General features: G+C 48.9%; 1 protein-coding gene and 1 pseudogene across 5 annotated transcripts in view; both read left to right on the top strand.

Annotated features, from left to right (window-relative positions):
• Window positions 1-26,966, top strand: part of CFAP57 (cilia and flagella associated protein 57) — a 61,910-nt gene that overhangs the window by 12,907 nt on the left and 22,037 nt on the right. For all 5 annotated transcript variants that reach the window (XM_084959093.1, XM_084959090.1, XM_084959091.1 and 2 more), the window contains 11 exons: window positions 3,676-3,815; window positions 4,619-4,784; window positions 5,511-5,624; window positions 10,987-11,199; window positions 13,437-13,610; window positions 17,409-17,570; window positions 18,675-18,830; window positions 19,619-19,712; window positions 20,314-20,504; window positions 22,962-23,135; window positions 25,010-25,168. In XM_084959093.1, the coding sequence (XP_084815219.1) occupies window positions 3,676-3,815; window positions 4,619-4,784; window positions 5,511-5,624; window positions 10,987-11,199; window positions 13,437-13,610; window positions 17,409-17,570; window positions 18,675-18,830; window positions 19,619-19,712; window positions 20,314-20,504; window positions 22,962-23,135; window positions 25,010-25,168 (1,743 nt within the window). The remainder of the gene's footprint in view (window positions 1-3,675; window positions 3,816-4,618; window positions 4,785-5,510; window positions 5,625-10,986; window positions 11,200-13,436; window positions 13,611-17,408; window positions 17,571-18,674; window positions 18,831-19,618; window positions 19,713-20,313; window positions 20,505-22,961; window positions 23,136-25,009; window positions 25,169-26,966) is intronic.
• Window positions 13,804-13,914, top strand: LOC146403037 (U2 spliceosomal RNA; annotated as a pseudogene).

The raw sequence follows: 26,966 nt of genomic DNA, 5'->3' as shown, positions 1-26,966 counted from the left end.
TGGGGGAGGTGCGGGCTGCGGCCTCTGCCTCTTCGATGGACGCCTTGGAGCTGTCTGTCAGCTTGTACGTGTCTTTCACTCAGCACATACCCTTGGGGAGCTTCATGCACGGCTCTCTCTGCTCAGAGATGTTTGGTTGTTGCTTGTTGCTTTTTCTTTTTAAATGACAAAGGAAGGCAGTATAAATACACTACAGACATTGCAACCAAAAAGCCACATTCAAGATAAAGCAAATGGAGTTCCCGTTGTGGCTCAGCAGGGTTAAGGACCTGACATTGTCTCATGAGGATACGGGTTTGATCCCTGGCCTCGCTCAATGGGCTACGGATCCAGCTTTGCCACGAGGTGCAGTGTGAGTTGCAGAGGTGGCTTGGATCCAGCGTGGCTGTGGCTGTGGCTGTGGTGTAGGCTGGCTGCTGTAGCTGCACTTCCACCCCTGGCCCAGGAACTTACTTATGCTGAAGGGGTGGCTAAAAAAAGAAAAAAAAAAAAAGGATAAAGTGAATGTGCACTCGTAAAAGGCTCACTTCATAAAGCAGACGTTACAGTTTTAAATTCCTATGCACCTGATAGCATGGACTCAAAATAGACCAAGCAGACTTTGGCAGAACCAAAGGAAAGGAAAATAAACCACCTACAATCATAACAGGGGAGTTTTATGTATATTCCTCAGTAATGTTTTTTTTAGAATAACAGTTGTATCGAGTTATAATTCATATACAATTCACCTACGTAAAGTGTGCAATTCAGGGGGTTTTGGTGCATTCACAGAGCAGTGCAGCCATCACCACAGTCAATTTTAGAACATTCTCATCGCTTCAAAAAAAAGTATGCCCTTTACCTATTATGCTCCCTCCATGCCACCTGCCCCCTTCCTAGCTATAGCCAACCAGTCATATCTTTGTGTCTCCACTGGTTTGCCTTTTCTGAACATTTCATACCAATATGTGGCTGGTTTCTTTCACTTAGCATAATGTTTTCATGTTTCATCCATGTTGTGGCATGGATCAGTACTCCATTCCTTTTCATGGCCAAATAGTATTCCATTGTGTGGATATACCACTTTGTTGATCTAATCATCAGTTGGGGAACATTTCCGTGGTTTACACATTTTAGATGTTATACATACTGCCACTGCAAACATTTGTGCACAGATTTTTGTATGGATGTATATTTCCATTCATCTTGGGTATATACCTAGGAGTGGAATTGCTGAGTAACATAGTAACTCCATATTTAACCATTTAAGGAACTTCCAGATCGTCTTCCAAAGTGCTGTACTATTTTATATTCCCATCAGCATGTATGAGTGTTCTGATTTCTCTGTATTTTTGCCATCACTTGTTACTGGATTTTTTTTTTTTTTAATGGCTGCACCCAAGGCATATGGAAGTTCCTGGGCTAGGGATTGAATCTGAGCCACAGCTGTGATCTACACCACAGCTGCAGCAACACTGGGTCCCTTTAACCCACTGTGCTGTGCTGAGGATCAAACTTGCACCTCCACAGAGACCTGAGCTGCTGCAATTGGATTCTTAACCCACTGTGCCACAGGGGGAACTCCCAGGACTGGGCTTTCCGACCACCGTGAATCAGCATCTTCTTTCTGCCACACAGCTTCAGCCCACACTCTCCCCTCTGCCTGGAGCACTCTTATACCCTCGCCTTCCCCACCTTTATTCTTGCTCATCCTTCAGGGGAAAAGAAGCTAACAGGAATGTGAGAGTAGAGATGGGAGGTTGAGGACATTGGAGAAAGAAGGAATAGGAGATGGAGCAGAATGGCAATAATCTGCGCCTGTCCCCTACCCCAGCACAGCACCTCTTATTGACATAGATAAGGATGGAGTGGACACAGGTGATGTATAAGTGGGGGAGGGTCTGGATTTGAGTTGAGGGAATTCCCAGCTCAGCCTTTGCCTTGGTTTGTGAACAAAGTAGTACACCTTATTAAATCTCCCAGTCCTGGAGTTCCCGTCGTGGCGCAGTGGTTAACAAATCCGACTAGGAACCATGAAGTTTCGGGTTCGGTCCCTGCCCTTGCTCAGTGGGTTAACGATCCGGCATTGCCATGAGCTGTGGTGTAGGTCGCAGACGCGGCTTGGATCCCGAGTTGCTGTGGCTCTGGTGTAGGCCAGTGGCTACAGCTCCGATTGGACCCCTAGCCTGGGAACCTCCATATGCTGCGGGAGCGGCCCAAGAAATAGCAAAAAGACAAAAAAAAAAAAAATTAGTAAATCTCCCAGTCCTGGGAGTTCCCACTGTGGCACAGCAGAAGCAAATCCAACTAGCATCCATGAGGATGCGGGTTCGATCCCTGGCCTCGCTCAATGGGTTAAGGATCCAGCGTAGCCACGACCTGTTGTGTAGGTCGCAGATAAGGCTCGGATCCTGTATTGCTGTGGCTGTGGCATAAGCCAGCACTGTAGCTCTGATTTGACCCCTCGCCTGGGAACTTCCATATGCCATGAGTGTGGCCCTAAAAAGACAAAAATAAATAATAAATAAATAAATAAACCTCCCCATCGTCACTGCTCATCAGATGTCCCAGGAATAATGGCCCTGATGACAGACACCTGGAATCTACACAACTTGTGCGATAGGATGCAGTTTCACTTAAAATCATCTACCCACCTCTCCTGCCACTGCTGGTAGAGTAATACAGTCTCTCAGGAGAGGAGTTTGGAAGTTCTCAGCAAGATCCTCAAACTCATTCTCTATTTTGCCCTGTATTCCACTTCTGGAAATGCATCTGCTGTGTGGGCCCCAGCCTGCTGATAGTGAAGCCAGCAGCGAGGAAAGCCACAGGGGCGGTGTTATATCTCCAGCAGGCGCCCCGGGCGTTCCCCCTACCAGGGCCAGTGCTGTGGCTGGACCAGCCCTTTCCATTCTTATTACGATTGCAGGATGCACGTTAGCCTAAACCATCAGGGAACTTTGGGAACAGGATCTCTTGCTCACGGGTTCTGGAGGGTACACAGCACGCCCACAGGCCACATAGTGAGGTCGTGGGTAGAGAGAGGCAGATCTGGGGTTCTGCTTTTAATTAGGGTTTGAGGGTGCGGTGTCTAGGGTTTGGAGAGTTCACCATTTATTTAATGAGAATTTAGCATGAGAGTGGGAATTAGGGCACAGAAAGAAAAAAGTGGGGTCACTAAAGCAGTCGGTTATTTAAGTTATCCAGGGCTTTCTGAAAAAGAGATCTTCAAGGGTGGGGGGGCTTAATTCCGTGTTTGTGGGATTGTTTTGCTAGTAGCTGTGTCATACAACTGGCGATATCTTTATTCAAGACCGATGTACATTGAAACAGATGCCTTAAGACTCAAAAGCTTAATGTCAGGTACACCCCGGTGTCTGAGGAAATAATCAAGAATGCGTGGTCCATCGTTACCCCGAAATAACAAAACTGGAGACCATGTCACTGTACCCCACAGTAGAAGAAGAATGGCCAGATTAAACTCTGGTATGTTCAGAGCATGAATATTTTATCGCCATTCAAATGATATTTTAAAATAATAATAGCATAGGAAAATATGCATAATGTGAAGGCAATCTGCTCACGGCCTGATTCCTGCGCACCCAGGCTAATTAACATCCTTAAGTGGTAATGCGAGCTAGAATGTGTAGCCAGCCTTTCGCTTCCTCTGCCCCAGCTCATTCTGTGTGATTTCTCCAGGGGGAGCCTGCCCACTTTGAGTATCTGATGTACCCGTTACACTCAGCATCCATCACTGGTCTAGCCACTTGCATCCGCAAACCCCTCATTGCCACCTGCTCTGTGGATCGGTCCGTTCGCATCTGGAATTACGAGTCCAAGTAAGGAATGAAAGGCTTTGCTACTGCGGTGTGCAGGACTTTGGTTGTTAATTTTTTTCATGTGAACTATTTTAATGAGAGAGTTTTAAATTTTAATCGCTTGGAAGCTTTCAGTTGGAAAAGGTTTTTTTTTAATCGTCAGCCAAACCACTTTTGTTTCTTTTCTTTTCACTCTTATGTGAGCTAGAAAAATCACTTGGTACTTTATGTTTGCTTTGTGCTAGACACTATGCTAGAAGCCAGGGACGTAAAGAAACACTCCAATATCTCACTCCCTTGCATACCCTCCTGTGTCCTTCTAGCTCTCCTCTGCCCTCACTCCCACTAGATCTGCTGTTTGCCTCGTGGAGCTCTCCAGATTGGATGCCTGCTTTTCAACCGGCATCACCGCCCCAACCACGTGCAGCTCCCTAGCTGATCTCCCTCTCCTGACATAGCTTCCCTGAGATGCGCCAACCTAGACTGGCCCCACGATGTAACTCCTTTGCTCTTGTATGTAGTTGCTGGGGCTGCTAGAAAAAAAAAAAAAAATTGTGCAATACTTCTGATCTGGGAATCTAAATGGAGCTGTGCCTTCAACATCACTGAACAATTCCTTGATCAGTCCCCCAACTTGCCATACTCATTGCTGGACACTATCCTCAAGTAACCAAAATCTAAAGAATAAGAGGCATCAGTAATTGAAAGTAATAAAGTATCTCAAATGCTATGATAAAAGTATGTACTGGATACAAGAGGGGCCCCTGAGCCCTAATGGGACTTAGTGGGCTAGACTTATGTTCGATAATTTCTCTTTTTCACAGCACTCTGGAACTATTTAAGGAATACCAAGAAGAAGCATATACAATCAGCCTTCACCCATCTGGACACTTCATTGTAGTAGGGTTTGCTGACAAACTACGCCTTATGAATCTACTCATTGATGATATACGTTCTTTCAAAGAATACTCTGTCAGAGGGTGCAGAGAGGTAAGAACTGCCCGCTGGAGATAAAGGTCCAGTTTCCTGGAAAGCCAAAGCTGAAATATCAGGAACTAACCCACCTGGGTAGGTCGGACGGAAGACTGTCTTAGAGAATGTTAGTGGCTTTAAAAAAAAAATCCAATTCTCCCACCAAACTTATTGAATATTGATTGGTTCTACCCCCTTTTTCTTAATGCCCACCAGAATGTTTGACTGAACTAAACCTTGTGAGGTCCCACCTTCCATTAGTCCACCCTGGGACTGTGGAGTAATTTTTTAAAAACATCGAAAAGAAAGTTATCACAGAATCAGAGTCACAGCTGGAAAGGCAAGGTGGGCAATGGGGAGTGGCCAGGGGAAATGAACAACCATGAGAGGTGGTCGCAGTCCATCAGATTTCCCCGTGATGACATACGGAATCAAGACAGTGGTGTTAGGAATTGCTTCCCTGCCCTGAAACTTCTTCCGCATTCAGAACAAGTGCTCTACCCTCTGATCCAAGCAGCTTCGTGACTAATGCACATGGTAATGTCAGTATCTTGGCCAGGATGAGCCACAGGACTAGTGAAAGTTCAGACGTCGGCCAGTTCTCAGTGCTGTTGTCACCTCTCCCCGGTTCCCAATGCTACACATGGTTTCAGCCTAAACTCTTTAGGCAAAGGCGCTCTTGATGATAACCGCCAAAGAGGCTGCTCTACTTTCGTCCTCCTCTCTTCCCGTATTTCCTTGTAGTCTTCCTTTAGCAACGGAGGCCACCTGTTTGCTGCAGCCAGTGGGAATGTGATCCACATTTTTTCCACCACAAGCCTGGAGAATGTCTTGAACCTGAAAGGACACACAGGGAAGGTAAGTGAGTGTCCAGTGTCCAGAGACACAGAGGCAGAGAGCCAAGCATCAGGCCAGCCAGTGGGTACAAGTGAACAAAAGAGGAGTGATTCCTTCCCTCTCGGAGGTCCCTGACTACTTGGGGGGAAAAGACCATACAACAAATGCACAAACAAATTCAATTACTAATTGTAGTCAATTCAATGAAAGAAGCACATCAGTTGTCATGAAAATACGTGATAAGGAGTTGGCATGGAAACGATGAAGTAGATTGGGGCGTTCACAAAGGCTTGGTCCTCAGGAGTGGTTAGGAATTAACCAGACAGTGACAGTGCTGGTGGGGAAGATTTTTATAGGGACCAGAGAGCCTGGGATGGGAGATCACTCGGGGTAGAGAACTATCTGTGGGGCTGAAACATGGGCAGCAGGAATGAATCTTGGCACAAGCCGAGACTGGTGAGGTTAGCAGGGGCCCGAGTTCATGAAACCTTGTAGGCCTTTTAAAGAGTTTATACTTTATCCATATTCCTTGAAATCATTGAAGACTTTCAGGACAAGAAATGGTATGACCAGGTTTGCACTTTAAAAGATTACTTTGGCTGCAGAGTAGAGATTGCACTGAGAGACCAGAGTGGGAATGGTGAGGAAACTGTTAATGTCTGCACAATAGATGGCAGTGTTTGGGACTAGGACGGAGGTGGTACCTACAGGAAGAACTGGATGGATACAAAATGTATTTAGGAGGTAAAACCAGTAGTTCCTGAAGATAGAGTGGAGCCTGGCAAAGATTGCAAGAGTTAAGAAGAAACCAGCAGGTGAATTTGGAGAGAAAAGGCGATAGGGAAGGAGAGACATTCTAGGCAGAAGGACAGGTGACGGAGGATCGGAATGGGAGTATAAAATATGATGGTGGCTTGTGGTTTATAGGGCTGGAACACTGAGCACATTTGAGGCGTCGTAGAAGAAGGCGCCGGGAAAGTTGGCTGCATCATAGAATGTGTAAGGAATTGGACATTAGTCCACAGGCGATGAGAGACTATTGGAAGGATTTAAGAAAGGAAGTAATGGGATGAGGAAGATAATTCTCCAAGCAGGACTGAGGATGGATTAGATGAGAGGTGAGTTGGAATGGAGGAGACCAGCCGAGAAGTGAGGGTGAAGGAGGAACAAGAAACTAAGCCATGGCTTTGATAGTAGGGACAGAGAGAAGAAAGCTATTAAGTTCCATTTTGGACATGTTACATTTGGTGTGTCTAGGAGTATGCTATATAATGGTAGAGGTCATAAAGAAGTCAAGGCTAAAAATTATGACCTAGGGGATTAGGTGGTAGGTAGTGGAAGTCAGAGGCATAGATTAGGTCACCATGGGCTCACATGGAATCCGAGGTCTTGGGCAGGAGACAGGTGACCAACATTTTAGGGATCTGGTAAAAAAGAGAAAGTCTGCCAATGAAGATACAAAGAGAATCTGGAGTCAAGGAAAGGTATCATAGAAGCCAGGGAACTATTTTCCAAAAGGATAAGGTAGTCAGTGGTATTAAATGCCAGAAAAAGCTGCTGCGAAGTCCAAAACGTAACCATTGACTGTAGCAATTAGCAGGTCATAAGTGAAAGTGCTATGAAGTACAAGCAGTATTGAGAGCTGCTGAGCTGCCTTGGCTCCAACAGCGTGACTGTGGAGATGCAGATGAAAGCACACCAAGTAATGTCATGTTCCTTTTAGGACTATGCACATCCCCAAAGGAGGCCCTACCTCACCAACCCAGGAGAGCAGCCATTTGCTTCATCACTTTACAAGATTTAATAACACTTGTTTCTAATCGGGGATATGTTAGGCTTATGTGTGTAATAGTAAAAGAAAGTACAGATAGAGCGTGTAGCTAAAGCCACGCATACAGGGAAATTTATAACATTAAATACATACATATATTGGGAAAATGAAAATCTATGATATAACCATCCATCTCAAGAAATTAGAATGGCAAATTAATTCAAAGAAAATAAAGGAAATAATAAGAATAAAAGCAGAAGTTAATGAAAAGAAAACATTCACAAGGGAGTTTCCTGGTGGTCTAGTGGTTAGGATTTGGTGCTTTCATTGCCATGGTCCGGGTTTAGTCTGTAGTTTGGGAACTGAGAGTCCCACATCAAGCTACTGCACGTAGCAGCCAAAAGCAAAGGAGAGAAGGAAGGGAGGAAGGAAGGAAGGAAGGAAGGAAGGGAGGGAGGGAGGGAGGAAGGAAAGGGAAGGAAGAAGGAAGGAAAACATAAGACATTTACATAGCAACTATAACAAATAGCACACTTGATCATGAAATTATGAAAGCATTCTCTCTGAGATAGAGGACAAAACTCAACAACTTCTGTTAGTCTTGTCCTGAGTCCTATCCAATGCAATAAGGCAAGAAAATGAAATACACCTTACTCCATGAGGCTGTCATAACAAAATAGCACAGACTGGGCAGCTTATAAACAACAGAAAATTCTTCTCAGTTTGGAGGGTGGGAAGTCCAAGATCAAGGTGCCAGCATCGTCAGGAGAGGGTCCTATTCCTGGTTGCAGATTTCTTATATCTTCACATGGTGGAAGGGGCGAGCTAGCTCTCTGGGGCCTCTTTCCTAAGGACATTCGGCCCATTCATGAGGGGAGCACTCAGGACCTAATAACCTTCCAAAGGCCTCACTTCCTAATACCATTATCTTTGGGGTCAGGATTTCAACTTATGAATTGGGGTTGGGTGGTGAGAAACTCAAACATTCAGACCACAGCAAAAATTAAAGGCGTGAAGGTTGAAAAGGAAAAAATAAAGCTATCACCATAGACAAAATAATTGGGTATATAGAAAATTCATCAAATTTGCAGATACATTCACTATTAAAATTAGTGAATCTCTAGGAATATTTTTGTGGAAAAAGTATATTTAAGTGCACTTTTATATAATAATGACAGACAATTAGAAAATGCACTTTAAGAGGTGGAGAGGAGGCTGAGAGGTGGCCGAGGACATGGCTGACAGGAGTCATGGAGACACCCAAAGAGGTAGCCTGTGGGTCAGAAGACTGGTTGCTTATAAGGAAATTGAGAAAATATGTAAATATGTTGGAGATCACAGAAGCCAGTCTTTCACTATTAGAAAAGGGAGTTATAAATATGGAAAGGGGGAAAGGCTAGAATGATGTTTTTATTTGGTTGTTTTGTTTAGTGACTTGGCTGAACTAATTCTGAGAAGTCTTTTTTCTTTGCAGTGTGCAGTCTGGGATGTCTCTGCTCAGATATTTTTTCTTTTTTGACCTTTTATCCTGGCCACCTAGGGCTTGCCCCTGGGTTGACCTAAGTCACTTATTAGCCATAGATTATGCTGAAGCCCCCTTAGCCAGTTAGATTTGCACCCTTTACTCCTGGGTTGTGTGGCTTAGAGGCTGCTATTCACAGTTCATGGAGTTTATGTTTTTGCTCCATGTTTAGCCATAGATTAGTCATTTGGAGGTTTTCTCTCTGATTGCACCTGAGAGAGTGTAGCCTTGGCCATGCACACAGCTTTCCAGGCTGCCGGGCATGAGCATGATTTTATCTCTAAGCCTGACTTCCTGGGAAATGCCCCTGGGTCAGGAGCTTATTATTCAGTTAGTGTTTGGTCATATGTTGTGTTGAAACCCCTTGTGCCTTTGAGGCTTCTGCCCTTTGTTAAGGGATCGTTGTGCAGCCTAGGAGATGCTTTCAAGTGTTTCCCATGTCCTGCTCTGATGGCTGTTGATTTGGGTGCAGCCTAGCACGTACGCATCACCTTCCTAATACCCAGATTGTCCAGGATCACAGAGGGCTTGACTGTCTCTTTCCCTTGTTCTGTTAAAATCCTGTTGCTCTGGTATTCTGCTTCTATCAGGGAGTTACCAGCCTTCTCTAAATGGCCCTCCACCTAGATCTCCTTCGGTTTATATGATGCCCATAGGATGGAATTCTCCATGCTCTGTTCCAAATAAGGCAGTTTCCTCAAGCAGAGCTGTGGAGCTCCGTGTCTGATGGCTGACTCCCCCCTGAGAAGAACCCCTGCTCCACCTGAACTGAGGGAAAGGACATTCTTTTCCAGGAGTGACATTCCTACTCTGTGAATGGCACTTGCAGGAGGAAGAGGGGTGGGATCCCTCATCTTTTCAGCTCTCCCCTCTTGGTATGGGACCTCCACCCTCTGAGTTCGCTGGGGCACCAGGGTTCTCGTGGCATGGAGCTCACACCAACACGGGGGCACCGGCTGGGGAACAGAGATGCAGGATGAGGTCCTCTTGGCCACACCTGCGCGGAAGAGAGCTTCTGGGTGGGGATAAGAAATACATCAGGTTTCCCAGGGTGTAAACGTAACCAAAGATTGAGATCTAGGCAGAGAGGGAGCCCTGTCTTTTGGCCACACCTACCCAGACTACGCAGGAGTGACGCCTACAGCTGCGGAGGGTAAAGGAGCAGGTTGTGGCTTACATGCCACACTCTGTTCCTGCTGAGATTGAATGGACTTTCTTCAATGAATGTTTCTACATTTGCTATATGCCCTTAGGGCCATTTCTAGAGACTTTAAATAAATGCTTTTATGAAAGTTATAGTTGATTTACATTGCTGTGACACTTTATGCTGTACAGCAAAAGTGACCCAGTCATATACACATTCCCTTTCTTATGTTATCTTGCATTGTGGTCTATCCTAATAGACTGGATATAGTTCCCTGTGCTGTACAGTAGGCTGTTAACTATTTTATGGGGGATAGGTCAGCTGAGGGCCTTACTCTGCCATTTGCAAGTATCCTCTATCTTTTCTTTCTTCTTTTTTTTTTGGCAGCTTCCTGTGAATATATAATTATTTCAAAGTACAAAAATTTTTTGAACATAGAAATGATTGTAGCATTATAGGAACTATTGTGATTCAGCCTTTACGTCCATGAAGTAAAATGAAGGCGTTCCCATTGTGACTCAGTGGGTTAAGGATCCAGCATGGCCACAAGCTGCAGCGTAGGTCGCAGATGTGGCTTGGATCCGGTGTTGTCATGGCTGTGGCGAGGGCCTCAGCTGCAGCTCTGACTTGACCCCTAGCCCAGGAATGTCTGTGTGCCACAGGTACAGCCATTAAAAAAATTTTTTTCATGGGAATGGGAGCATCTCTTCTACAGTATTTTGTAAGCACCTGGGCAAAGGGAATGTTAACATCCCGCGAAGCTGTGGTTTGTGTTAACTGAAGGGCACGTACCAGCAAAGGACGCTCTGCTTCGTTCTAGCGGGACGCATAAGAGGTTACCCTCTTTTCCATGGGAGGTGTGTGTGTGTGTGTGTGTGTGTGTGTGTGTGTGTGTGTGTGTGTGTGTGTGTACACCCCTAACTAGGTATGTCTTCATCCCCTGTAGATTCGTTCCATTGCATGGAACACGGATGACAGCAAACTGATTTCTTGTGGCACAGACGGTGCTGTGTATGAATGGAATCTGTCCTCAGGAAAGAGAGAGACAGAATGTGTGCTCAAGTCCTGCAGCTACAACTGTGTCACCATCTCCCCTGATGGCAAAATCATCTTTGCTGTTGGATCAGACCAGACTCTCAAGGAGATCGCAGATTCTTCGGTGAGTCTGCCCCTGCCTTGCCTCCCAGCTGCTCTTTGGATCTGCAGAAAACAGCCTCCTGTGTTTAGAGCATAAAGTGTGAGGGAGGGAGAGCCTCGGAGAAGAAGAGCCCTTCTTCTTGGGATAATACCTGGCTCCTCATTCCTCCAGGACCAGCCCAGATATTGTTGCTTCTGGCATTTCCTACCCGGTGCCCACCTGCCTGGGGCAAATCGTGGGGCCCTTTTCCATTTCTCCTTTGCTTGCGTCTGTAACTTCTCTCCCACCCTGCAGGGATGGAGGTTAGTGGCTTCTCTAAACTGCATCTGATCTTTGATCTGCACATACTTGCATGGGGTCAAAACAGAACTCCAGTTATTGCTGTCACCTGAGCTTGCCACCATATTTGTTGGACATCCCCAAACTCTGAAATCTTAGAATTACCACATTGGCTCCAAAGAGTGGAGGGAGGGGGGAAGAACACAGCAGGAACCCTTCCAGCAATGTGGCTGTGTCCTTCTCCACAAGCCCAGCTTGGGGCAGAGCATCTTTCCAATGTTCCCCTTAGCAGCTCGGTCCTAATTCTGCAGTGGTTCCTATGGTGCATCATCAGGACGAAGCTCCTTCAGGACAGGCCATGGCTCACATGTCTTGGTATCCCTACCAGCTGGCGCAGTGCATGGCCCACAGCAAACATTCAGTAAATATTTGGTGGCTAGGTAAATGGGTGGGTTGATGGATGGTAGTGTGGATGGATAGGCGGACGGATGGGTGGATGAGTGAGCCAAAGAGTAAAAGAATGAGGGCATATCCATCGTGGCTCAGCGGTTAACGAATCTGAGTAGCATCCATGAGGATGCAGGTTCAATCCCTGACCTTGCTCAGCAGGTTAAACATCTGGTGTTGCCGAGAGCTGTGGTGTAGGTTGAAGACGCGGCTCAGATCCTGCGTTGCTGTGGCTGTGGCGTAGGCTGCAGCTCTGATTCGACCCCTAGCCTGGGAACCTCCATATATCACGGGGGTGGCACTAAAAAAAAAAGAAAGAAAAGAAAAGGAGTTCCCGTCGTGGTGCAGTGGTTAACAAATCCGACTAGGAACCATGAGGTTGTGGGTTTGATCCCTGGCCTTGCTCAGTGGGTTAAGGATCCGGCATTGCCGTGAGCTGTGGTGTAGGTTGCAGACATGGCTCGGATCCCAAGTTGCTGTGGCTCTGGCATAGGCCGGTGGCTGTAGCTCCGATTGGACCCTTAGCCTGGGAACCTCCATATGCCGCGGGAAGTGGCCCTAGAAAAGGCAAAAAGACAAAAAAAAAGAGAGAGAGAGAAAAGAAAAGAAAAAGAAAAAGAATGAGGGTGTTCCCGTTGTGGCGCAGCAGAAATGAATCCGACTTGTAACCGTGAGATTACTGGTAAAGAGTGAACGCGTTCTCCAATAGTATAGTTTTGTTTATATAATGGATATTAATAAATGTTTGCTGAATGAATTTATGATCCACATCCCAATAATAGTTTGATACACGGTAGCAGAGCAGTTCAAAAGCCTGTAGTCTCGGGGCCTGACCACCACCTAGTAGGTGGGTGAGTTGAGGCAACTTACCTAGTAGCTCTATAACTCTGTTTCACCATCTTTTGTTTTTTGGGTTTTTTGCTTTTTTGCTTTTTAGGGCCGCATCCACGGCATATGGAGGTTCCCAGGCTAGGGGTCCAATCGGAGCTACAGCTGCTGGCCTGCGCCACAGCCATAGCAACACCAAATCCGAGCCTCGTCTGTGACCTGCACCACAGCTCATGGCAACGGCAGATCCTTCACCCACTGAGTGAGGCCAGGGATCAAACCCGCAACCTCATGGTTCCTAGTCGGATTCATCTCTGCTGTGCCAGGAACTCCTGTTTCATCATTTTTAAAATAGGGACCACAGCAACTACCTCAAAGGTTTTTGTGAGGATTGAACACGTGACAACCTGTAAAAGCCATAGGACAGTGTTGGACACGTAGGTTCTGGACGGAGGTTTCCTGTTTTCAGTGTCATTCCTGACTCCCAGAGCTGTTTCCTCATTGGTCAGGCGGCCCAGAAATACGTAGTTTGTGCCCTTGATGCGCTGGTTACTATGGCAGATGCCAAAAGGAATGGGAAAAAAATACATTTTAAATCCAGAACTGGCCCTAATATTGCCGTTAGAAGAGAGGAGATGACGCAGAGACACTGGGGACGTGGCTCAGCCCCGCCCGCCCGCCGAACAGAGCCGGCTGTGTTCCAGGTCCTTCGAGAGATGCCAGCGTTCGATGTCACCTACACAGCGGTTGTCATCTCGCATTCCGGGCGCATGATGTTCGTGGGCACGTCGGTGGGAACCATTCGTGCAATGAAGTACCCGCTGCCTCTGCAGAAAGAATTCAACGAGTACCAGGCCCATGCCGGTCCTGTCACCAAGGTGAGGGGACCTCTGCTCAGGGGCCCAGACCCAGGTCTCGATAGAGCCACCCGGTCCTGCCCTCCACACACCTGCTGCCTCCCTTCAGCCTCCCCTTATTTATCCATCCAACCCGATGGTCCGTAAACATTCACCGGCTCTTAAGAGTCTTTGTTTAAATGATTCCCGGGAATTTAGCCTAAGAAGTAATCAGATCGCTTCTCGGCCTTTCAGCTAAGATCAAGTGGAGTAGCTGTTCTTATCGGTTTAATATCTGACACATCCTCTATCCGAGGACAATATACTAAACACAGTGAGACACCAACATCATATGCTGTCACTCACATGTGGAATCTTAAAAAAGACACAATGAGCGGACACTGACTCAGAGACTTTGAAAAACTTAAAGGTTTCCAAGTGAGACAGGTTGGGGGGTGGGGGGGTGCGCTGGAGGTTTGGGATGGAAATGCTATAAAATTGGGTTGCGATGATCGTTGTACAACTATAAATGTAATAAAATTAATTAATTTGAAAAATATTTAGGAGTTCCCGTCGTGGCGCAGTGGTTAACGAATCCGATTAGGAACCATGAGGTTGCGGGTTCGGTCCCTGCCCTTGCTCAGTGGGTTAATGATCCAGCGTTGCCGTGAGCTGTGGTGTAAGTCACAGATGCGGCTCGGATCCCGTGTTGCTGTGGCTCTGGCGTAGGCCGGTGGCTACAGCTCCGATTCAACCCCTAGCCTGGGAAACTCCATATGCCGCGGGAACGGCCCAAGAAATAGCAACAACAACAAAAAGACAAAAGACAAAAAAAAAAATTAATAAAATAAAAATTAATTGCAAAAAAAAGATTTTTTTCACATCCTACATAGTAAAAAAAAAAAGAAGAAGAAGAAATACTCAGAGATACACCTAAAGATTTACATACAGGGTCGTTTGCCACATTACTTTGCATACTGTTGGGCCCTTTGAGAGAGGCTGTGGGCCCTGCCGCCCCAGCTGCCCTCAGGCCCATCCTCGACTCCCAGCTGCTGGGTGTTGGCTGCTAATGACTCTGGGCTCCCCTTTGGTCCAGAGTCGCCCTGGACCAAAAGGAGTCCTGAGCCCGTGCCCCTCCCTGGGAGTAAAAACACAGGCACACATTTTTGTAAATTGCCCTTCCATCCCCCCTGTGAGAAAGCGGGGTCGGTGTTTACATGCAACCCTGCCAATCAAGCCCTGGGCAAACGTCTGCCTCTCTCCTCCCCTCTCTTATCCCCGACTGAACACCACTGACACCTGAGGTTATGCCCCAAACTCTACATCAGTTTGCCTGCAGACACCATCCTTATAAAGAAAGGATTTTTCATTATAAACTGGAACATTCCTGTACCGGGCCTGGGTCTTGGGTCCAAAGTAAATTACTATGAACATATTCGTATTTGCTTCAGAACCACTGAGTTTTGTGGGTGTTTACTTTTCTGATTATAAAGCGACGCATGTGTATTTTAGGAGTTAAAGTCCTCATAGTTCTCGCTGCGGCTCAGAGGGTTAAGAACTCGACGTCGTGTCCATGAGGATGAGGGTTCCATCCCTGGCCTTGCTCAGGGGGTTCAGGATCTGGCATTGCCACGAGCTGCGGTGCAGGGCGCAGATGCAGCTTGGATCCAGTATTATTGTGGCTGTGGTGGAGGCCAGCAGCTGCAGCTCCATTTCAACCGCTGGCCGGGGAACGTCCATATGCCACAGGTGCAACCACAAAAAAAAAAAATCTTCACGATAGCGTTATCGTTAGTACATTGATGCATTTTCTTCTACCTTTTTGTACGTATGTTTTAAAGATATTAAGATCATACTCCATGTATATTCCTTTGCTTTTTAAAAAGTGAATGTTGTGAGCATTTTCCCATGTAATTAAATGTTCCTCAAATGCATGGTTTCAGTAGCCATGCAAATATTCTATCACATAAGGGACCATAACTTAACTCTTCTCTTACACTTCATCATTTAGGTTATCCTGTGACCTCCAATGAGCATCTTAGTCCATAGGTCTCTATGAGCATCTCTGATTATTTCCCAAGGCTAAATGCCAGACAAAGAGCAAGTCCCTGAGGGAAAGAACATGGCTTTTTTTTTTTTTTTTTTCTTTTTTTTTTTCTTTTTTTGGCTGCAGCATGCAGTGGCTTGATCTGGGATCTCAGTTCCCAGACCAGAGGTTAAACTCAGGCTGCAGCAGTGAAAGCACCAAATCCTAACCCTTAGACCACCAGGGAACTCCCAGCACCACCATTTTTAAGGTCCTTGACCCAAGTTGCTAATTACAAGAAGACAGTTTCCACCATTGATTCTTTAGGGTTCTCTTATTGTTTTGTTTTGTGGGTTTTTTTGGTCTGTCTTTTTTTTTTTTTGGCCATTTCTTGGGCCACTCCCGTGGCGTATGGAGGTTCCCAGGCTAGGGGTCCAATCGGAGCTGAGCTGCCAGCCTACGCCAGAGCCACAGCAACTTGGGATCTGAGCCACGTCTGCGACTCACACCACAACTCATGGCAACGCCGGATTGTTAACCCACTGAGCAAGGGCAGGGATTGAACCTGCAACCTCATGGTTCCTAGTCGGATTCATCAACTACTGCGCCACGACGGGAACTCCCACTTTTTGTTTTGAAGTCATTATAGGTTCACAGGGAAGTTGAAAGAGAGTGTAAAGGCCCTGGGTGTCTGTCCCCGTTTCCCCCGGTAGGCACGCCTCATGCAACCATAGTACAATGTCAAACCAGAGAATCGACACTGGTACATGTGGGTGTGGGGTCCTGTGTCATTTTTCACATGCACAGATTTGTGGAACCACCACCACACACAGGACACAGGACTATTCCAGCACCGCAAGGAGCTCCCACGTGCTCCCCTTTGTAGTCACCCACCACCTTGCCTCGTCCTTGGCAACCACTAATTTGTTTTCTATTGTTATATCATTTTGACGCCTTGAGAATTTTGTATAAATGGGGTCCTATAGTATGTGACCATTTGAGAGGAGCGTTTTTTTCACTCAGCATAATACCCTTGAGCTCCATGCAGGTTATTTCATTTATCAATATTTTATTCCTTTTTTTGCTGAGCAGTATTCCATGGTAAGGACATACCATGATTTGTTTAACCTTCTACCTCTTGTTGGCTATTTGAGTTCTTCCCAGTTCGGGGCTATTACAATGAAACTGCTATGAACAACCATGTCCTGGCTTTGGTGTGGACCTAAAAGTTTTTATTCTCTAGGATAAACTGCCTAAGACTACTCTTCTGGATCAGATTATAAGTGTGTTTGTTTAAGTTTTTAAGGAATGGCCAAGCTGTTTTCCATTCCTACCAGCAGTGCATGAGAGATCCGGTCTCTGCATCATTGCCAGCATTTGGTATTATCACTATTTTTTATTTTAGCTGTTCTAATAGGTATGTAGTGACATGGCATCATAGTCTTAATTTGCATTTCCCTAATGGCTAATAATGTTGAACATCTTTTCGTGTTCTTATTTGCCTTCTGTATTACTTCTTCAGTGAAACATCTCTGTATCTTTTGCCCACTTTCTAGTTGGATTACTGGTTTTCTTCTTGTTGAGTTTTAAGAGCTCTTTATATAGTGTAGATAATAATTGACTCTAAAGATTCCAAATCCACAGAGAACATAGAGTCTAATTCTTTTCTTCGTTACCGGAAGCCCGTGAGGTTTCCTGTCTCATTCTTTTCTAAGATCAAGTTTCCTCCCCAGGAGGCCGTGCCCAGCCTTGCCTAGAAGGAGGTCTTGCAGCACGGCTGGCTCAGCCCTCCTCTCCGTGCCCTTTCTCCTCAGATGTCGCTCACCTTTGATGACCAATTCCTGCTGACTGTCGCCGAGGATGGCTGCCTGTTTACCTGGAAGGTCTTTGATAAGGATGGTCGGGGAATCAAGCGAGAGAGGGAGGTGGGCTTTGCCGAAGAGGTGCTTGTTACCAAAACAGACATGGAGGAGAAGGTAAGAATTGGATCTAGTGAAAAGGGACAGAGAACTTCCTTACCAGGCTGCCCAAAGTCCTGGGACCAGCCTTCGAGCCCCTCCACAGCCTGGCTTCACCTCTGCCCAGCGCAGATGCCCACAGCCCTCTGCAGGTCCCCACCCACGCCCCCGTGCTGTCCTTGCTGCCACCGCATTCTGAGCCCTCCCTACCCTGCCTGTCATTCAGCCACATGGTCATCTTGACATAACACTGTGCTCTTAGCCCGTGAACTGCCTCTCCTCTCTGACTCTTGAAGGGCAGGAACCATGACATTTAATCCGCTTGTATAACCTGCAGTTTCCAGCACGTGCTAGGCACATGGGAGACAGTCCTATTTACAGCATTAAAGTGACAAACTGAATAGTCTAGTTGTAACTGTGAAAATAACTGCTGGTTTTTAGAACCTTCTTTAAAAAAAAAATTCTGACGTTCCCCTAGTGGCTTAGCGGAAACGAATCTGAGCAAGTTCGATACCTGGCCTCACTCGATGGGTTAAGGATCCGGCATTGCCATGAGCTGTGGTGTAGGTCACAGATGCGGCCTGGATCTGGCGTTGCTGTGGCTGTGGTGTAGGCCAGTGGCTATAGCTCTGCTTTGACCCCTAGCCTGGGAACCTCCACATGCTGCTGGGGTGGCCCAAAAATGGATAAACTTATAGCTAGTGGGGAATGAAGACAGAAGACAATACACAAAATACTAGGTAATATTAAAAAGTGCCAAGCTCTAAGGAAATAATAATAAAAAGTGGAGCAGAGTAAGGGCAGCGGGGGTGGGGGAGTCAGGAGTGCTGGGAAGGGGAAGGAAGCAGGATTAATCATGTGGTCCAGGTGACATTTAGGCATATTTGAAGACGTGAGTTTTAGCATAAAGCCTGTTACATAGCAGAGCTTGCCAAATACACGTTTTGAGGAAGGAGCTCATATGTCCCTTCGTTTCTGGTCTGTGCGTCTTGCTCAGAGAGATGACACCTAACTTGGAGTCTGTGCAGAGCTACAGGTCTCAGGTCGCTCAGGGCCACAGGTGTCAATAGTCCGGTTCACCTGTACTGTGAGCGTTCTTAATTCGGTGTCCTCTTCCCAAAGGCTCAGATTATGTTGGAGCTAAAGACTCGTGTGGAAGAGTTAAAAATGGAGAACGAGTATCAGCTTCGACTAAAGGATATGAACTATTCTGAGAAGATTAAGGAGCTGACAGACAAGTTCCTCCAGGAAATGGAGTCCTTGAAAACGAAGAACCAGGTCTGTTGAACCAACAACCACAAATAGCATGAAATTTCCTCTTCGCTCAAGACAACTGGCACGTGCTCAAACAATAAGACATACGATAATGTGTGATTTTAAAGCGTAGCTGATGACATCGGAAATGCTTACAAGGCAGTGCTAAGTGGGGAATAAGCTGAATATAAAACTCCCAGAGTTCCTGTTGTGGCTCAGTGGGTTCAGAACCTGACTAGGATGCATGAGGATGCCGGCTGCCGGTTTTATCCCTGGCCCCACTCAGTGGGTTAAGGCTCTGGCATTGCCACAAGTTGCAGCATCGGTCACAGATGCAGCTCTGATCCCATACGGCTGTGGCTGTGGCTGTGGCATAGGCCAGCAGCTGCAGCTCCGATTCAGCCCTTAGCCTGGGAATTTCCATATGCCAGGGTGCGGCCCTAAAAAGAAAAAAAGAAAAAAAAAATAAGAGAACACTTTCTTAGAAGCTGACACATTAATGTACCCATGGATTTAGTTGAGAGCAATGTACTGGCAACAGAGGGTTCAAATCAAATGGATCTTTATCTTTCCACCTGGAAATCCATTTGGTACCTGTCCCAAACAAAACTCATCACTGACAAGACCCGTTTAGTAGAAGCTTCGAAGTACAGACCGTGCAGAACTTTCAGAGCACAATATGAGCTGGGTGCAAAATAAGGGCTTGGGGAATGTCTGGGGTGAAGGAGCCTCTCCCTTGTGTGACTGGTTCTTCTCGTAGTGCTGCTTCCAGCAGATGGCTGGACGTGAGAACATTTGACTCTGTGTCTTAGGTTTTAAGAACGGAAAAAGAAAAGCAGGACATCCTCCATCGTGAGCGCATAGACGACCTCCTGGACAAACAGAGCCGGGAGCTGCAGGACCTGGGTGAGGCCATCCTGGAGGCCACTGGGCAGAGGGCGGGCAGGGGCGTTCGGGGCAAACGTCTGAGCAGCCTCCAGATTCAGCAGAAGCTGCGGTCTGTTTATCCCCTGGAACTCACTGTAGTTTTTACTCCTGTGTATTTACACACTCCGCATGTATTAAACACCTACTGCATGCCAGTGGAAGATACAGAAAATGACAGGTTGGGATAGACCGCCTGGGGCCCCAAACTCACTTGGACTTTGCTGGCTGCTCTAGGGAATCCCCTGACCTCACCAAGCCTCCGTTAACTCTTCCATAAAATGGGAGTGCTGGTACCTGTTTTGCACACTCGGGCATTCTTTTTGGCCCGGAGCCCCCAAACACCCCTCTGCACGTTGCTGGAAGCCTTTCTGCCTCGACATCGAAGGGAAGGAATGGGGCTGCCTGGGGAGGCGATGGCACGGGGGCAGAGGAGCAAAATGATGGTCATTTGAATCTTGACTCCACAGGTAGAGGCTCCAGCCGGTGCTGGAAGGGGGCGGAAAGGCAGCCAAGGCTCTTGGCTGTCCTTGAGCTTGGTGCTACTGTCCCTCCCAAAATAACCTTCCTTGCTCCTCTCCAGAATGTTGCAGCAACCAAAAGCTGCTTCTAGAATACGAGAAGTACCAGGAGTTGCAGCTCAAGTCCCAGAGGATGCAGGAGGAGTATGAGAAACAGCTTCGGGATAACGACGAGACCAAGAGCCAGGCCCTAGAGGAGCTGACTGAGTTTTACGAGGCCAAACTGCAGGAGAAAATCAGCCTTCTTGAAGAGGTACTCACAGGAAACCGAGCTGGGCCTCCCTCTCATGGTGCCACTCTGCAGAGCAGGCCGGGGAGCAGCCCAAAGCACCGGGGCGCCTCGCCTGGCCTTCTTTTCCTTCCCCGCCTTTCTTTCCGAGGGTGCTTCAGTCAGCCTCATTAGGTACTGTTTTTCTATTTGCTTCCCTGCAGTCCTGTAGCTGAGCTGGAAGGTGCTCAGCTTTTGAGACTGAAATTCACCAGGGACCAAGTTCCTACCCATTGTTCTCTCCTAACTGTACCTTCGAGCCTTAAACACTGGGAAGAGCTTTCTAGAAGAACCTGGAGAGGAACTGGGGCCCTGAATGATGGGGAAAGTGGTTGCCTGGACTTCTACAAGATGAACCCAGTCCCTCACGACTCAGCACACACAAGCTGTGTCTTCTTGGTTTACCAGCCTGAGTGCTGGGCAGTCAAGCGAAGTCAAACACGGGGCCTGGGAGTTCCCGTCGTGGCACAGTGGTTAACGAATCCGACTAGGAACCATGAGGTTGCAGGTTCGGTCCCTGCCCTTGCTCAGTGGGTTAATGATCCAGCGTTGCCGTGAGCTGTGGTGTAGGTCACAGACGCGGCTCGGATCCCGTGTTGCTGTGGCTCTAGCGTAGGCCGGCAGCTACAGCTCCGATTGGACCCCTAGCCTGGGAACCTCCATATGCCGCGGGAGTGGCCCAAGAAATGGCAAAAAGACAAAAAAAGAAAAAAACACGGGGCCTGGCCCTCCGTCGGGTGAGAGAGGCAGTCATAGACCCCGATAGTCAACCGGGTGTATGCGGGACCACCAGGGAAAGTGGACAAAGGGTCCCTCCCCCGGCCTGCAAGGCCAGGACAGGCTTACAGGAGCTACTGAGATGCAGGAGACACGTAAGCTGGAGTGACCAGGAGGCGGGGAGACGCAGGAGGTTAAGAGCATCCAGGCAGAGAAAGTCATGGGATGTTGCGGCAGTTTGGGTTTTGCCAAAACGTCGTTTCCCAGACGAAGGAGAAACTGAGAGAGGCCAGGTGGTCCCCTTTTAGGCGTGGAATGCTGGTAGATGGTGTGCTGAGAATGAGGGGGCAGGAGAGCCAGGAAGCTATGGAGGAAATTTTGAAGGGAATGAGCAGGGGGGAAGACCAAGAAGCGGACAGGCAGGTCTGTAGCTGAAGGCCCAGCCGAGGTTTGGGACACGGATTCCGGCAGCCTTCATCCTCCAGGCTGGGTGCTTTCCCATCACAGGCTCGGCAGGTAGGTGCATCAGCCAGGAAGTCATGGAGCAGCCCTGACTCCGAGCTGGGGCTGCACTGGGTGGCACCACAGGAAGTAAAGGTTGGCTGGCGACCAGCCACTGGGTCCAGGCCACGGAGGGTCGGTGAGGATCTGAGAGCCTGTGGAGGAATCAAGACCTGGCCAGGGGACGTCGTGAGGCCGAGAGCTGGGGTGGCATGCCTAGGGTCCTACAGAGACGTCACCTGTGCTCGGAGAGCAGGACCTGTGTTGTAAGACTTCAGAGGTGGCCCTTCCAGGGGACGGGCCTGAGAGTGGGTGCAGGAAGACAGAGGTCAAAGCCCCAGGAGAGGCTCTGGGATTCTCTATAACCAGCCTGACGATGGCAAGGAAGACGGCGACATCCGGGCGTCTTCAGTAAACTGGGAAGATGACCGGGCGGGGGGACTGGAGGCGGTAAGGAGGAGAGACGGAGGCCCCGCAGACTCTGCAGAGGTTGAGCTCTGACCCAGCAGAGTGGGAGCTGAGGGGATACCACCCCCACCTGAGCCCTGCCGGGTCCAGGGCCGGGGTGTGAGGGATGTTCCTTAGCTGCCCCACCCACTTCCTTCGTCCCATTTCCTGCGGCCCCATCCAGCTCCCCCACATCCTGCCATGCGGAGCCCCTGGGAGTTTGCTCCACAACCTCTGAGCCTCTGCTCGGGCTGACTCTTTGTCACCCGGCCACACGTGTGCACCTCGCAGACTCAGGACAAGAGTCGCCTCCTTGAAGAATTCGTCCCTGACCCTCCCCCTCCAGACACAGGACCAAGCCTCTTCCTTGTGTGCCCAGGGTCCCCAGACCCCTGTTGCCCACGTGGCTTGCACAGCAACATCATGGTTTGCTAGAGTCTATTTTTAGGGCAAATGCATCCTCCCAGAGGGGAGAGAGGGCTGCCTTCCCCCCAGGACCTCCCGTAGTGATGACAATTTTGAGTCAGTAAGATTTCCGCTCAGAACTTTCCTGGGGAGATTTCGGCCCCCGAGTGCCGTCTTGTTAACCTGGCTGGGAATCTTTCACTTTTTAGCAGCATCTCCCAGACCAAGAGCGGGAGCTTGCGTACTAACCCTCGGTCTCCCTCCCCCACGGTAGGCCCTGGATGCTCATCTCGTCGCAGGTGCTCTGAGCACAAAGGTGCTGCGTGCGCCCTGCCCCCGGGCCCACACTCTCCCTCCCTCTCTCTGAACCAGGCACAGGAAGATGTCAGGCAGCAGCTGCGCGAGTTCGAAGAGACCAAGAAGCAGATCGAAGAAGATGAAGACCGGGAGATCCAAGATATCAAAACCAAATATGAAAAGAAGCTGCGGGATGAAAAGGAATCGAACCTGCGGCTTAAAGGAGAAACGGGCATCATGAGGAAGAAGGTACCAGGCTCTTCCTGAGAGGCTGGGGCGGGCAGAGGAGGCACAGGCTGGGTGGACAGACGGAGCCAGCTGGCGCGGGTCTGCCTCGCGTGGCCTGGAACAGGTGTCCTCCAAGGGGGTTTGGAAAGGAGCGCTGGCTGCTGTGAGGGCGCCCCCCGCCCCCCGCAGGGACAGGCAGGCAGATCCCTGCCACATCCTCTGTGGGGGTAACCGTCAGGCCCCCTCTTTCCCGTTTATAGGGGCGGTAAGGTTCACCATGACCTGGGCTTTCATTTAGTAGCAGGTGGGATTTAGAGTTTCCAGAGCTAAGCCTTTAGAGAGGAACGGAGGTCTTTGGAGGTGAGAGAGATACCAAGTCGGCCTGGAGGTGTCCTCAGGTTCTCGGTGCAGTCGGGCACTCCTGTTAAGATTATGTGCATGGGCAGTTCCCGTCGTGGCCCAGTGGTTAACGAATCCGGCTAGGAACCATGAGGTTGCAGGTTCGATCCCTGGCCTCGCTCAGTGGGTTAAGGATCTGGTGTTGCCATGAGCTGCGGTGTAGGTCACAGACATGGCTCAGATCTGGCGTTGCTGTGGCTGTGGCGTAGGCTGGCAGCTGTAGCTCCGATTAGACCCTAGCCTGGGAACCTCCATATGCTGCGGGTGCAGCCCTAAAAAGAAAAAAAAAAAAAAAACAAGATTATGTGGGTGGGACAAGATTTGGGGGTATAGGGAGCTTAGTTTACAAGGCAGGGGAGGTGTCTGCAGTCACTGATGGTTGAATGAGGAGGCGTTCAATTCACAGATCCTGGAGTTCCCACCGTGGCACAGTGGCCTAAGAATCTAACTGCTGTAGCTCAGGTTGCTGCAGAGGTACAGGTTTGATCCCTGGCCCAGCACAGTGGGTTAAAGGATCCAACCCACTGTGGCTTGGATTCAATCCCTGGTGCAGGAACTTCTATATGCTGTGGGTGCAGCCATTAAAAAAAAAAAAAAAAAAAAAAATTCACAGATCCTTACAAAATTGCCCAAAAACCAGCTTCACTTTTAAGGAACCAACTCCAAAACGAGCTCACCTGCCTTCCTATTAGAAATCACACTACTGGAGTTCCCTGGTGGCCTAGCGGTTAAGGATCTAGCATTGTTACTGCTGTGGCACAGGTTCAGTCCTTGGCCCAGGAACTTCCAAATAACTTCTGCCTGCCACAGCCATGGCAAAATAAATAAATAAATAAATAAAAATAACATTAAATGTTTTTAAAAAAAGAAAAAAGAACACTCCTAGTCAGTCCAGAGGGATTGATATCTTTCTTTTTTTTTTTTAGTGCCACACCCACAGCGTATGGAGGTTCCCAGGCTAAGGGATGAATCAGGACTGTAGCCACCAGCTTACACTACAGCTATAGCAACATGGGATCCGAGCCATGTCTGCAGTCTACACCACAGCTCACAGCAAACCCAGATCCCTAACCCACTGAGTGAGGCCAGGGATCCTGCGTCCTCATGGATGCCAGTCAGATTCGTTTCCACCGAGCCATGATGGGAACTCCAATATCTTCCCCTTCTTTGCCGTGACTAAGATGGCTCTTCGGGGCCAATCTCTGTGACCTTGATGGGGCGTGGATTCCAACCTTTCAAGGTCAGTGTGGTCATGGAAGACTCTGGATCCCCTGGGGGAGCTGGTCTCTGAGGCCTCTCAAGGCAGATAGTCCTTCGTCACATAAGGGGAGGGGCTGGATCTTCTCGGACGGAAGACAACATTGTCCATTTGGCCTGGGGAGGTCCCGGCCGTCCTGAATTCTGACGGGGAGTCTTAAAATCTACAGACAGTCGGGAGGAAGGGGGATGAGTTCCAAGACTTTGGGGGTCTCTGTTGCTGCTCTTTGTGCCTCTAGTTCAGCAGCCTGCAGAAGGAGATCGAAGAGCGAACCAACGACATTGAGCTCCTGAAGGGAGAGCAGGTGAAGCTGCAGGGGGTCATCAAGTCCCTGGAGAAGGACATCCTGGGCCTTAAGCGGGAGATCCAGGAAAGAGACGAGACGATCCAAGACAAGGTGAGGGCACATCCCATGTCCTCCCCCCACTCCAGCCCCGATGGGCCCCGGCGGCGAGGACCAGGCTGCAGAGACAGGGTCCCTGCCTTCCCGGAACCTACTGATCCAACTTGGTGGGCGTGAGCAGCTAGCGAAGTGCCTACTGTGTGCCTGGCACTGGGCTGATTGCTGCAAACACATCTCATTCAATTCCGCCAACAATCCCGGGGACCATGATTGAGCCAGGTGCGAAGCTCAGGAACCTGAGTTCCAAGGGTTAAGTGTCTTGCCCAGCGTCGCACAGCTTGTAGGTGACAGCTTTGGGATGAGAACTCAGTGCTGACTGCCCAGCCTCTGCTCGCCACTGCGCCAGGCATCCCAGAGGGACCATCCCATGGGCTGGGGACAGCTCCCCCACCCCATCGCCCGTGTGTTCCCCCTGGTGGGAGAGGAGACCCCTGCAGTTGGCCCTGTAACTGCTGGCTGCCCCCAAAAGCGGTATCACTTTCCCCCAAAACACTGAGACAGACACATGACACTTTGTGAGGCTCACCACCTCAGTGTCCCAAAATCTCCTCTCATCCTCCCGAGCAAATCCAGGCTCCGTCCCCTCCCCCCTTCCCCTCTGCTCTTCCTGCCTTCGTCAGACATAACTCCGGGTGTTTGAGAATCCCAGCTTCAGCCTGGCCAGCGCAGGCTCTTCCACTGACCACAGGACCTCAGGCAACTAATCCAAGCTTTGTTTTCTCACCTGTGACACGGGGCCCTCGGGGCCCCTGATAAGGATGAAATGAGACAGGGCCTAAACTTAAGTTCAGCAAGTGAGTGTCTGTGTTTGCATCTGGGCATTTTTTAGGGAGAAGCCAGAGCTCCCTGCGGAGCCTCAAGGGGTCGGGGGAGGGTGGGCCAGCAAGAGTGGAGACCTGCTGACCTAGAAAATCACACCAGGCTCCTAGCACTCCAGCAGCCCTTCCTTCCCACTTCCCGTCTGGGCTCCCTACCACCGCACTCTGGAGTGGTATCACTCTCCCACTTAAAATCCTTTTGGGGCTCCCAGTTGCCGGGGGCAAGGGCCAACAGCTGTTCTTCGGCAAAGGCCTCGGTGGTAAATATTTTCGTCTTTGTGGACAGTGTGGTCTCCAACACACCTGCTCTGTTCTGCTGCTGAGCGAAACGCCAGCCGTGGACAAGACAGGAATAAACGGGCTTGGCTATGGTCCAGCAAAACTTTAGGAAGACAGGCAGCAGGTCAGATTTGACCCATGGGCTGGAGCTCGCCAACTCCTGGCCTCCTGGATGAATTCTCACCTCGAACCCAACAGACAAGACCTTTGCCTCCTTCCCCTCCAGCCTCTCTCCTCACTGCCCCCGTGAACCACCGCCTGAACTCACACGCGTTACTCTCAGCATCCTCAGGACGTATGGCACCTTCCTGCCGCCTCTGCCACACCTGTCCCAATGTACTAGTCCATTCTTGATACATCTGCTTTCCCAGCTGGGGTGTTTCTCCTTAAGGGCTGTAGCAGTGGCATACTTCTATTTGGACTCGCTGACCTTGGCAAAAGGTCTCCGTTCAGTAAATGTTTGATACTGGACAGACCTACATTCCAATGACTCTTACCTTGCGACAAATTACCCCAGAACTTAGTGGTGAAAAACAACAACGGTTTTATTACACTTGCAGATATTGTGGGTCTGGAATTTGGACGGAGCTGGCCTATCTTTGTCCCCGATGTCTGGGTCCTACTGGGGCTCTCAGTCGGGTGACTCCAGCAGCTGGGGGCTGGGAGGCCAGCATCCAAAGTGGCTTCTTTGTCTA

The sequence above is a fragment of the Sus scrofa genome, chromosome 6 (assembly GCF_054392235.1).
Source record: "Sus scrofa isolate SSC_HxYL_T2T_F1_AM1 chromosome 6, Sscrofa_HxYL_maternal_Yorkshire_Landrace_v2.0, whole genome shotgun sequence".
Taxonomy (NCBI): Eukaryota; Metazoa; Chordata; class Mammalia; order Artiodactyla; family Suidae; genus Sus; species Sus scrofa.
Note: the sequence above shows the minus strand (reverse complement) of the source record. Positions and strands in the feature narration are given on the sequence as shown.